General features: G+C 44.5%; 1 protein-coding gene across 2 annotated transcripts in view; it reads right to left on the bottom strand.

The window, feature by feature from the left end:
• Positions 1-9,548, bottom strand: part of BLMH (bleomycin hydrolase) — a 37,851-nt gene extending 28,303 nt beyond the window's left edge. The window contains exons 1-5 of one of the 2 annotated variants that reach the window (XM_072138341.1): positions 9,392-9,548; positions 7,485-7,682; positions 6,230-6,339; positions 2,220-2,361; positions 1,138-1,226 (exon numbers count right to left, since the gene is read on the bottom strand). In XM_072138341.1, the coding sequence (XP_071994442.1) occupies positions 1,138-1,226; positions 2,220-2,361; positions 6,230-6,339; positions 7,485-7,682; positions 9,392-9,401 (549 nt within the window). In that variant the 5' untranslated portion in view covers positions 9,402-9,548. Of the gene's footprint in view, positions 1-1,137; positions 1,227-2,219; positions 2,362-6,229; positions 6,340-7,484; positions 7,683-9,005; positions 9,143-9,391 lie in introns of those variants that run through there. The other variant, XM_072138342.1, reaches the window with a different exon arrangement.
• Positions 9,549-13,389: the final 3,841 nt, after the last annotated feature.

The raw sequence follows: 13,389 nt of genomic DNA, 5'->3' as shown, positions 1-13,389 counted from the left end.
CCGTATGCAATCTGTTGTTTTCAACTGTTGCTAGCCAACCACCTACGCAGGATGACATACATATGTAAAAAAAAAAAAAAAAAAAAGGATGTGGATACAATACGGACTGCAGATGTGCAGCGGACACGCCCTTTTGAATAAGACTGAACTAATATTGCCGCAAATACGGCGTATAGATTTATAATAAAAGAAGTCCTGAGGAGCATAGTTATTCAGGAACTTTTTAAGTAGGACACGTCTACCAGCAGTTAAACTGATGGTAGATAGCCTTTGAAAGGGTTGCCCCAAATCTGCATGATGTTCCCTATTCACTGGATACATGGATCCTGATTAATCCTACATTAGCGAAGTTATGTTGTATTATGTCAGATATGATTTTCCTGGCTTATTTTTTTGTTGTTTAACAAGATTACAGTATTTTTCGGATTATAAGGCGCACCATCAATAAATGCCTGCTAAAATGTCTAGGTTCATATATAAGGCGCACCTGATTATAAGGATGAATGACCAGCAGCTGTTGTCTGTAAGTACGGTTCATATATAAGACGCACCTTAGATTTCTGAGAAAATCGAAGGATTTTTTGTGCGCCTTATAGTCCGAAAAATACGGTAATCCTTTGTGTTGGTTTGTATGTTTGACAAGCTACTCAATAAAAAAAAAAAGTGAGGATCCATGGAATCCCTTTTAATAAATAGAGCAACAAGTTGAGAATGCATCCTGCTGCTCCACTGATTCTCTATAGCACCAACGGGGATAACCAAACGCTGAACTTGGATATTTCCAGAAATGTCAGACAGTGTATACAGCAGCGGGGTGCATGCTCAACCCAACACATCAGGGGACGGGACCCCAGTTCTCATGCTCGCCGGGCGTCTGTCGGACCCCCACTGTCCAGACTGTCCCCCATCCTGTGTAAAGGGAAGAACATGCAATTATATGCCCTTCACTTTATCCCCTTTTCCATTTTTCTTATTAGTATTTTGCTCCCCTCCTTTCAAAATACATAACATTTTATTTTTCCGTCTACATAGCTATTTGAGAGCTACATCAGTTTTTTTTCCTGCAGGTTTACTTAAAATGGAAAATATTAAATTGCAAAAAAGTTAAATGAAAAAAAAAAAAATACATTTATTTACCTTGTGATTTAATATGTCATTCATTCTACGAGTTGCCTCCGAGGTGTGAGATTCTGGGAAACATTTCTTTGGCATAACACCATATTTTTCTATAGGAAATAAGATGAGAAACTTCATAACCTTTTTTTTTTTTTAATATTAATAAAGAGAACTTGTTACTAGGGATGTCATTTTTAGCTGGTAACAGGTCCCAATAGCCTATCTCAATTTAAAAAAAAACCTTTGTCAGCGTTTTAAACACTGACACTACTTTATACAACTTTATTGCACATTACCTGGCTCACTGCTAGCAGCTTGTGGAGAGTCTTACTTAGGGCTGCTGCAGAAGGCTATGTCTCAGTATCCTTTTGCATTCTTCTATCCTCCACACTCATCCACACTCCCTCCCCATTCCCTGTCATGTGCATTAAGCAGGCAGGGGAGGAAGGAAGATGGTGTGGAGTAAAAGAAAAATACATGAGGAGACCAAGACACAGGCACACAAGCAGCTGCCCCACCTCACCAGGGACTCACCACACACTCCTGGGAAAGAGCCAGGTAATGTGAAATAAAGTTTAATAAAGTAGTATTCAGAATGCTGACAAAGGCATTTTAAAAATCCGCATAGCATAGGCTATTGGAACCTGTCGCCAGCTAAAAATTACATTCCCGGTGACAGATTTAATTTAAACAGTAATCGATCACATTTATGGAGTGACACATTTGGTAGCTTTTCCACATTTAGAGTGACAGCTGTTTTAATAATATCCCCCAAATAATGACGACATTAAGGGAAATTGACCTTATATTTCAACAAAGCTCATAACTGTTGGTATTACTATAATTTAAAAAGTATTAGTATATATCTGAGATCTATGTAAATATGTCCTTAATACTGGTTAAATGAAAGGGGTTGTCCGAGTGTTATAAAAGTTTTGCCAGGCTGCGGAGAGCCCTCCCCAGCTTCTAAATTATTATAACAATCAGACAACCCCTTTAAGAAAAGTTGCATTTGCATAAATAAACACAAATTGTTTTCCTCAAATTTGGCAAATATGTCCAATGTCAGCGATCAGTGCAATCCGGATTATGAAAATTCTCACCGATTAGATTGACGAGCATGTCCCACTGGCCTCCGTCATTGCTGGGGTTTGAAAGCAGGAACTGCATGAGCCTCCCATCGATTGGCTCGTTCTGGCGGGCGGTTTCAACAAAGGCGTTAAGGAAATAATTGCAGCGTTCTACCTGTAGAGGGCACAACACACAATGGTAAGCTAAATGGGGGATTGCATGTATAAAGAAATCGTGATCACAATACAAGAATTATAACGTGGGAATATTCTCTTAAAGAGTCTCTTCTGATGGAGTGCTGAGCGCAATGTGCAGCACTGTCCTGGTAAATAGTAAAGGCTTGCAGAGCTCACTTAAAGGGGTTCTCCAAAGTTGCAAAGTTACCATCTAAAACAAGGTGATCGATTAGGGTCTGACTGCTAGGACCTTCAGAAATGGGAGAAACAGGGGTCCTGTTCTCACTAAATGATGGAGCAGCAGGACTAGCGTGGCTTTCATTCGATTATAATGAACTAGCTTGTTTGTCCTTCCGCTGCACACATTAGGGAGAGCAGGACCACTAGGGTCCCAGCAGTTAGATCACCTGTGGATAGAGGATAACTTCTAAACTTGGGGCAACCACTTTAAGCCTGATATAACAGCTGATATTAATAGTCTACTATAAAGATAGATTATCAGTAGCAAAGGGGGTTGTACCAAGTTTTCAAGCTACCCCCCATCCACCGGAATAGCTGATCAGCGAGGGTCCCCCTTCAACTGGTTCCCCTTTCATTCACTGTCTGTGATTTCCTGAGATACCCCAGTGCTGCGCTCAGCAATTTCCCGCACTCCACTACTATAGTATGGAGCTGCATGATGCATGCTCATCCTGCCTGTCCGCCCATTAGTGAGAATATAGCCCCCATTCTCCGGATTGCTAAAGGGGTCCCATTCTGGTGATCTATGGAGGTACCAGCAGTCAGACACACACTCACTGGTTGGTTTTGAGTCTCATAGACTGTAAGCTCTTGTGAGCAGGGCCCTCACTCCTATTGTTCCATATGACTGTTTGTACTCTGTAATGTAGTATAATATTGTACACTCACCGGCCACTTTATTAGGTACACCATGCTAGTAACGGGTTGGACCCCCTTTTGCCTTCAGAACTGCCTCAATTCTTCGTGGCATAGATTCAACAAGGTGCTGGAAGCTCCTCAGAGATTTTGGTCCATATTGACATGATGGCATCACACAGTTGCCGCAGATTTGTCGGCTGCACATCCATGATGCGAATCTCCCGTTCCACCACATCCCAAAGATGCTCTATTGGATTGAGATCTGGTGACTGTGGAGGCCATTTGAGTCCAGTGACCTCATTGTCATGTTCAAGAAACCAGTCTGAGATGATTCCAGCTTTATGACATGGCGCATTATCCTGCTGAAAGTAGCCATCAGATGTTACAGGGTACATTGTGCTCATAAAGGGATGGACATGGTCAGCAACAATACTCAGGTAGGCTGTGGCGTTGCAACGATGCTCAATTGGTACCAAGGGGCCCAAAGAGTGCCAAGAAAATATTCCCCACACCATGACACCACCAGCCTGAACCGTTGATACAAGGCAGGATGGATCCATGCTTTCATGTTGTTGACGCCAAATTCTGACCCTACCATCCGAATGTCGCAGCAGATATCGAGACTCATCAGACCAGGCAACGTTTGTCTACTTGTCTTCTACTTCCAATTTCGATGAGCTTGTGCAAATTGTAGCCTCAGTTTCCGGTTCTTAGCTGAAAGGAGTGGCACCCGGTGTGGTCTTCTGCTGCTGTAGCCCATCTGCCTCAAAGTTTGACGTACTGTGCGTTCAGAGATGCTCTTCTGCCTACCTTGGTTGTAACAGGTGGTGATTTGAGTCACTGTTGCCTTTCTATCAGCTCGAACCAGTCTGCCCATTCTCCTCTTACCTCTGGCATCAACAAGGCATTTCCGCCCACAGAACTGCCGCTCACTGGATGTTTTTTCTTTTTCGGACCATTCTCTGTAAACCCTAGAGATGGTTGTGCGTGAAAATCCCAGTAGATCAGCAGTTTCTGAAATACTCAGACCAGCCCTTCTGGCACCAACAACCATGCCACGTTCAAAGGCCTCAAATCACCTTTCTTCCCCATTCTGATGCTCGGTTTGAACTGCAGGAGATTGTCTTCACCATGTCTACATGCACTGAGTTGCCGCCATGTGATTGGCTGATTAGAAATTAAGTGTTAACGAGCAGTTGGACAGGTGTACCTAATAAAGTGGCCGGTGAGTGTATATTTCCACTATAATTTGTAAAGCGCTACGGAATATGATGGCGCTATATAAATAAAGAAAAATAATAATATTAGTCCCAGGGGATAGTAGATAACTTGAAAACTTGATGCAACTCATGGTGAACCGCTGTAATCAGAATGCACATTATGACATCTAATCATATTTTTCTGACTTCCTCATTTGACCCAATGAAACGTTGAAGATTCTTTCACTATGAAAGTTTTTCTGTTAATATAAAACTGGAGATAATTGCTGGTCAGGGGCATCGTCCACCAGCCCAGAGCACTGCGCCTGCCACTACAGCCCTTCCAGACATGTTACATCACTGAAGGAGAAGTTGTATAACAGGAACTTGTGTGTTGTGTCAGCAGATCAAAACTGCAGACACGTAGGGATTATGAATGGGAGCCATTATCCAGTAGGGATTAATGAGAACAAAAGAGGATTCTTTAGTGTTTTACATTTTGTCCTTGAAGGTGTTTCCATGAAAGTCTAACTATAGAATAGGTCTTCAAGATCATAGGGGCGGAGGACCAACACCTGACCCAGCACCTCCAGAGTCCTCAGTAGCTTATATACAGAAAATGGAATAGAACCCAGACAGCGCCACTCTCACTGTAGTGGCCAGACCAGGTTGCTACAGATCTGCTTCTATTCACTAGAAAGGAAACCGAGCTGCATTTACTTAGCTCAGCCGCTACAATGAGAATGGAGCCGTCTGCTTCTTGCTCCATTCTCTGTTGAGAAAAGCTAATCTTTGGGGGTGCCGCACGCCTCTCGGATCTGGTACCAGGGATCTAGTCTTAGTATGGATCATCAACATTTTCAGCACAGAAAACCCCTTAATGTGATTGCCAAAGAAAATAGTTTGTTTCTTTTCCCTTGTTACATATTGCGTTAACACTGTTTATACCAAACACGTTAACACAAGGTAAACATACAGTAAAATTGATGTAAACAATGCTACACCTTTTTATGGGTCATATTAGGTACTGAAGTTCAGCTCTATTAAACGTGGCTAATCTGGAATGCTACTCACAACCTGTGAACGAGCGTGGCCCTTTTTTTGGGGTCTGTAGCATGGCTTACATGGGGTTGCCTAAGAAATCGCGTATGAATAAACAGGCTACAGGAGATGCATGCGCATCTGCACTCCATTTAGTATGGGGCACTACAGGGGCCTCCTAATCGTGTCTGTACGAAAGCTCTCTGACACTTATGCCCGGGGCCGGCTCCAGGTTTTAGTGTGCCCCTGAGTGACAGCCTTAGTGGGCCCCTTCGTGGGTCGCCCTCCAGAAGACACACTGCCGCCCCCCCCCCCCTCTGGGAAAGAAAAAACCTCACCTTTCCTCATTACCCCGATGCAGCGCCTGCAGCCTCCTTTCTTCGGCATGTGGAGCCGGCAAATGTGATCTGATGATGTCAAGATGTGCGCCGGCTTCAGAGCCATTGCATACAATACGGAGCACCACTTCGGGGGGGAACGAGGAAAGGTGAGTTTTGGATTCCCAACGAGCGCAGCATAGAGGCAGAAAAGTAATCGAGCCGGATGATGATCATTTGTACCAGTGTCTTGAAGAGACACTGGTACAATCGATCCAAGGGCCAAAGTGGCCCCTCCAGCTACCTGGGGCCCCAAGCACTTGTCCGGGTTGGCCAGGTGCCTGCTTATGCCCTATAGGGTAGATAGGAGATAAGTGTCCATTTCTATACAACCCCAGTATTTTTTGTTTTTTCTCTATAGATTACATACCTTATCCCAGAAAAACAGGTAAGACTGGCTAAACTCAAACTCTTCAAGGTTAAACTTTTTTATAAACGGTAACCTCATCACATTCAGACAGGAAAATATCCAGCACCTTCCTGAAAGAGCAGAGAGAAGAGAAAATCTGTTATGTTGTGAAGGTTAATTAAAGGAAATCTACCATCAAAATCCATCACGATAAACCAGGGACTTTTACTCATAGACCTAGGCACAGTGACCATGGAAATCTTCTTACATTTCTTATCCATGGCCTCCTTCCTTCTAAAATCAACTTTTATAATTATGCTAATGAGCCAATAGAGCTCTGGGGGCATTACTAGAGCACCTCCATTCTGTAGCTTTACAGGCTGTTACAATGTCTCCCCCTCGCTCAGCAAGGAGCAATCTCACTGCAGCTGAGGAGGTTTCAGCCTAGAGGTGGAGGTGCTCCTGCACAGTGTAACAGCCTATGAATCTACAGCACACAGGAGCTCTGGAGACATGCTAATGAGCCAGAAAAGCTCTAATGAATAATTGTAAAAGTTGATTTTAGAAGAAAGGGGCCCATGGATAACATATAGATTACCACAGTCAAGGTGCCCGGATCTAAGTGTCCCTGGTTTATCATTAGGGATTTTGATGATATACTATACTGGTTGAAGAAAATCTAAGGATAGACATGAGCATAAACCTAAAGAGGTTACCAGTTGACAGTATATATCAGCTCTGATTGGACAGCGCAGGCTGTCCAGAGACACATCCCCAAATGATAACACCCAGCTGGATTCTAATAGTAGGAGAATAGGCAGCAGTCAATTCACTGCAGGTTAGTGATACTGGCGTGAATAGATCTGTCCTCACATTTGCTTATTAGGCCCCTGCCTTTTCAGGTCCCCGTGTGGGACTAAATAAATCATGCAAAAACAAGTCCAAACACAGCCACGTACATATAAAAATAAGTGTTTTAATGATGCTAAAAGCCAAAAAGTTGGCACCAAAAATTATACAAATTTTACAATTTTGGAATCTACAGAAATGTACTTAACTGGAGAATAAAATTTTCATCCATATCGAATTCTGAACACTGTAAATCAAAAATGCCCAAATAGACCTCAACTGGTAAAAAACAAGCCCTCATATGGCTATGATGTTTGAAAATTAAGTTATGGCTTTTGAAAGATTATTAAAGTAAAATGGGCCTAAGGGATTAATAAAGGTCTCCCACATACACAATGAAATTTTAAAACTTTGATGTTTTTCCTACCTGAGTTTTTCTGGTTGGTGACTGGTTTACCCTCAGCGGGAATGGTGTGCTGAAAGACATGTACACTGTCCTGGACCGTCTGCCTCTGCAAGCAAACCTCCAGCGGATCGCTGCACGTCGCCACATTCTGAGCCAGCACAAAGCGGGGCTCAGCCTTCAGCTTTTTCCTGAAAGCAGCGGTTTTATCCAAGCTCAACCCTGGAGAAATACAAATGATACATGTAAGAAATATTTCAGTACACTTTATCTCTATGCTGTGTACCTTAGATACACTGCTCACTACAGGAGAAAGAAGCAGAAAAAAACCCCTGCTTTTCTTACTGAAGAATCTTACAAAGTTTCCTCTCCTGCACTAGTCACTTCTGTAATAATAGAAATAGCTTCAAAAGGTTTAGTTACACTTTATTTATTGCTCCACTGATTCTACCGCACTTGGAATTTTTAGAACCTGTAACTTCCTTGTTCCTTCTAATATGGTAATGAGGCAGCATGGCGGAGGAGGGAGAGAACTACATGAAGGTTCTGTGCATGAACACATCAAGGATTTCTATTCAGATAACTTGTGTGTAGACACGTATACAGCGCCTAAAGCACTTGCCCCAAATGTACTGCTCCGCACCTACTCCTGCACTTGTTCTGGTTAAGGACATTATCTAAAGTGATTAAGATGTGTTCAGGGGTTTTTAACTTTGATTAAAAAGATATAACAACTGAGAACTGTGATGCTCTCTCCCTCAGTCCCTACACGTGGCGCGCCTCCCCCTCTCTCGTATCAGTCCCTACACGTGGCGCTCCTCCCCCTCTCTCGTATCAGTCCCTACACGTGGCGCTCCTCTCTCGTATCAGTCCCTACACGTGGCGCTCCTCTCCCCCTCTCTCGTATCAGTCCCTACAGGTGGCGCGCCTCTCTCGTATCAGTCCCTACAGGTGGCGCGCCTCTCCCCCTCTCTCGTATCAGTCCCTACAGGTGGCGCGCCTCTCCCCCTCTCTCGTATCAGTCCCTACAGGTGGCGCGCCTCTCCCCCTCTCTCGTATCAGTCCCTACAGGTGGCGCGCCTCTCCCCCTCTCTCGTATCAGTCCCTACAGGTGGCGCGCCTCTCCCCCTCTCTCGTATCAGTCCCTACAGGTGGCGCGCCTCTCCCCCTCTCTCGTATCAGTCCCTACAGGTGGCGCGCCTCTCCCCCTCTCTCGTATCAGTCCCTACACGTGGCGCGCCTCTCCCCCTTGCATCAGTCCCTACACGTGGCGCTCCTCTCCCCCTTGCATCAGTCACTACACGTGGCGCTCCTCTCCCCCTTGCATCAGTCACTACACGTGGCGCTCCTCTCCCCCTCGTATCAGTCCCTACACGTGGCGCTCCTCTCCCCCTCGCATCAGGCACTACACGTGCGCGCTGCTCTCTTTAATATAAAGCAGAAAAGCCATGTCAAATGCCTGGGAGCTGTCTTTGCAAAGGATATTGAGGTGCATACACTACATAAAGGAAAGGCTCTACAGCAGCTGCAGTGTGTGTGACTGACCCTGATACGGGGAGCCAGGGTGAGATATAATGTAATCTCATATCAGATAATGCCGCTGCTGGCACTTCTGCTTCTCCAGTGCATGAAAGGTAGGGCTGGGTTCACACGATGCGTTTACATTGCAATAACATAAAACGCGACCTATGACCTCCCGGGGGCTGCGGTCCTCTCCTCTGTGATGAGGACCACCTGATGCAGCCAAGACGAAAACCACACCCACAAGCAGCACCGCTCATCCCAATTCCCGCCCCCAAACCGATGCCCCGCCCATGACTCAGCATCAGCGTCTATGGCCCGAAACAAAAAGCTCAGGTAACCGGCCCCTCGGCACGTTATGGACGTCTCCCAGACCCCGGCATAACAGATTGTATCCCCCCTGTGTCTACCTGTGCTCATGGTATCTCCCTGTGCGTATAACAGCGGCGCCGCAGTCGGGTCCTTCTCTGTAGAGCCGGCAAGTCTCGTAATGTCCGCGCGGCTTCCGGGGCTGGAGCAGGAAGTGGCTGACACTCGCTGTGTGTACAATGAATCAGGCTCTGCGGGGCGGGGTCTGAAGGCAGGAGCACGTGACCGCGGACGATAATCGAAAGGGAAAGTGAATGCATGTGTGTGGTGACGGGAGATGTCCGCCAGAGGGCGCCCGCGCCCAGAGCTTGTATGAGGGTCAATGATGGAGCGGCCCATTCCCACTATGTAGGGGTGTGTGCTGAGTAGTAATGCTTCATCCAATACAGTGCGTTATTACAATGGAGGCCTCTCTAGGATATTATTGACATCCGTAGATTTTTACTGCTCTTAAGCCCCTTAGATCCCCCAACATTTTTTTTTTCCAAAAATCAGCACAATCACATTTCCAGCTGCCTTTCAGAGCAGGTGCCCAATACAAAATCTGGACGACCTTCTCCTAATTATAATGTAGGATTGATGGTACGAAACTTCTTGTATGGGGAAGAGACGCACCTTTGCATCACACTAGCTTTGCCTAATGACCCCCCTAATTGTGCGTTCACAGGATGCGTCACATTTTTTTAAGGGCGCGTTCACACGTTGCGTTTTGACCTGCGTTTTCATCGCGTTTAAACCGCATATACAACAGCTGAGGAGAGGTGATTTGCCTAGTTACATCACTGTTAACATTTCCATTTACAAAACGCATCGTAAACGCGATGTTAACACATGCGTTAACATTGCGTTAACAAACATAAACGGTAATGTCATTAGGCAAATTACCTCTCATCAGCTGTTGTATATGCGTTTTAAACGCAATGAAAACGCAACCGAAACGCAACGTGTGAACGCGCAATGTTAAATCTTGGGCGTTGTTCATATCTGTCAGGTTGTCCAACGGCCACGGTCCCTGATTTCTGTCGCGTGCAAGCCGGCGCCAATGTGCCGAAATCTGATTGCGTGCGCCAAAAACCCGGGGCGATTCAGGGCAAATCTGAAAAATTCGGAAAACCCGACGAAAATGCGTCCAACGGACCCTTAGTAAATAAACCCCAATGGCTCAGATATCTAAAAGAATTTGTGCAATGGGGCTCATTTACTTACCCATCCTGACGGGTTTCCCAAAAGTGCATTGTCCCTCGATAATACACTGTGCCGCGACTAAGATCATGTGCCCAATATGCATGTGTCGCTTCCTCACTCAGGTCCGACATAGTTCACCTTCTTCTTCCTGGTGCATGGAAGTGCTTGATTTTGTGACACAATTTAAAAGTTAAATCCCGCGCTCAGTCCGAATCAGTCGTCCGACGGCCCACCCCCTAATTTCTGTCAAATGAAAACCAGCGCAGCCACGACACAATTCCCAGTTAAATACCTGTCACAGCGCCGCAGAACCCGAAAACGTCAAAAAATCGGACGAAAGTGCGGCCGCGCACCCCTAGTAAATAAGCCCCAATGTGTCTAGTTTTAGTTCGAACTTCCTTTTTGCAAGTTGCACCACGTTATTTTATAGTGTCGCACGCTCTTGAACCGGTTTGTTTTCAGCATATAACACAGTTGCACCTTTTTATTCTTGGTGCACTTCGTCTCATGCTGTTGCAATAGAATAATGTCGTATTTCTGTAAGAAATGTGGCGCAAACTAGGAACAATCGCGACCATGCCCTTTAGGTGCACAGTTTTCAAAAGTGTTGGACAAAATGCAAACGCAACACAATTGTGGGGCACGGACTTAATAAATGCATGTGCAAGCGCCGCGGACACTTTTATTTTTAATGTACTAACGTGGACAAAAAAAACTGGCGCAGACACAATAAAACTACAGGTTGGGGGGAACCTGGGGAATAGTGATCATAATATCATTGATTTTGTACTACGGTTTACTAAGAACGTTAGGGAAGGGGCAACCAACACTCTAAACTTCAGGAGGGCAAATTTTCAGCAACTAAGGGAAGACCTTAAAGGCATAGACTGGGATAATGTTCTCAAAGACAAAAGCCCCCCCCAAAAATGGGAATTTTTCTCATATATTCTGAAAAAGTCCTGTGAGAAACACATACCTTATGGGAAAAAGCATAAAAGGAACAACAAAAACCCTATGTGGCTAACTAGTCTTGTAAGGAAAGCAATAAGCGAGAAAGATAAAGCGTTTAAGGTGCTAAAACGTGAAGGTAGCGATGAGGCATTACAGGATTATAGAGAGAAAAATAAATCCTGTAAAAAGCAGATAAAGGCTGCAAAAATAGAGACTGAGAGAAAAATTGCCAGAGAGAGCAAAAATAATCCCAAATAATTTTTCAAGTATATAAATTAAAAGAAACTAAAAACAGAGAGTGTGGGTCCCCTTAGAAATAACATGGGGGTCATGGTGGAAGGAGATGAGGAAAGGGCCAATCTACTGAATGTCGCCTTTTCAACTGTCGTTACCCAGGAAAATCCCCTGGTGGAAGACACAATGAGGAATAATGTAAATTCTTTTTGGAATGTCAACAGTTTAACCCAGGAAGAGGTACGGCGCCGCCTCGCAACCACTAAGATAGATAAATCACCTGGGCCAGATGGCATACACCCCCGGGTTCTGCATGAATTATATACCGTGATAGACAGACTGTTATTTTTAATATTTGAAGATTCACTGAGGACTGGTTATGTTCCACAGGACTGGCGCATAGCAAATGTGGCACCAATATACAAAAAAGGATCAAATAGCGATCCTGGAAACTACAGACCCGTGAGTCTAACTTCTGTGGTGGGGAAAATATTTGAGGGGTTTGTTAGAGATGCTATCCTAGAGTATCTCACTGTGCACAACTTTATAACCCAGCGTCAGCATGGGTTTATGAGAGATCGGTCCTGTCAGACTAATCTGATTGGTTTCTACGAGGAGGTAAGTTCAAGACTGGACCTGGGGTACACTGTGGATGTTGTATATCTGGACTTTTCCAAGGCATTTGACACCGTGCCACATAAAAGGTTGGTATATAAAATGAGACTGCTAGGAATAGGAGAAAATCTGTGTATGTGGGTAAGTAATTGGCTTAGTGATAGAAAACAAAGGGTCGTCATTAATGGCACATTCTCAGATTGGGTTGATGTTACCAGTGGAGTGCCACAGGGGTCAGTATTGGGGCCACTTCTTTTTAATATTTTTATTAATGACCTTGTAGTGGGTTTACACAGTCAAGTTTCAATATTTGCAGATGACACTAAGCTGTGTAAAGTAATAAATACTGAGGTCGATAGTTTAGCATTACAGAGGGATTTGTGGAAGCTTGAGGAGTGGGCAGAGAAATGGTTGATGAGATTTAATGTAGATAAATGTAAAGTTATGCACTTGGGCCATGGAAAAAAAAGTATAATTATGTTCTAAACGGTCAATTACTTGGTAAAACTGGAGCTGAAAAGGACTTGGGGGTATTGGTGGATGGTAAACTTAATTTTAGTGACCAGAGCCAGGCGGCTGCTGCTAAAGCAAATAAAATAATGGGATGTATCAAGAGTGGAATAGATTCTCATGATAAAGACATAGTTTTGCCCTTATACAAATTCCTGGTCAGACCACACATGGAATATTGTGTACAGTTTTGGGCACCAGTGTATAAAAAGGATATAGTAGAGCTGGAACGGGTGCAGAGGAGAGCAACCAGGATTATTAGGGGAATGAGGGGGATTAGAATACACTGACAGATTACAAAATTTGGGATTATTCAGTTTAGAAAAAAGACGACTGAGGGGAGACCTCATTACAATGTACAAATACCTGAACGGACAGTACAAGGATCTCTCCAAAGATCTTTTTATACCTCGGCCTGTGACCAGGACAAGGGGGCTTCATCTACGCCTGGAGGAGAAGCGATTCTACCATCAACATAGACAAAGGTTCTTTACTGTAAGAGCAGTGAGACTGTGGAACTCTCTGCCGCAGGAGGTTGTTATGG

The sequence above is a fragment of the Engystomops pustulosus genome, chromosome 2 (assembly GCF_040894005.1).
Source record: "Engystomops pustulosus chromosome 2, aEngPut4.maternal, whole genome shotgun sequence".
Taxonomy (NCBI): domain Eukaryota; kingdom Metazoa; phylum Chordata; class Amphibia; order Anura; family Leptodactylidae; genus Engystomops; species Engystomops pustulosus.
This window is presented reverse-complemented; position numbering and strand designations above follow the sequence as displayed.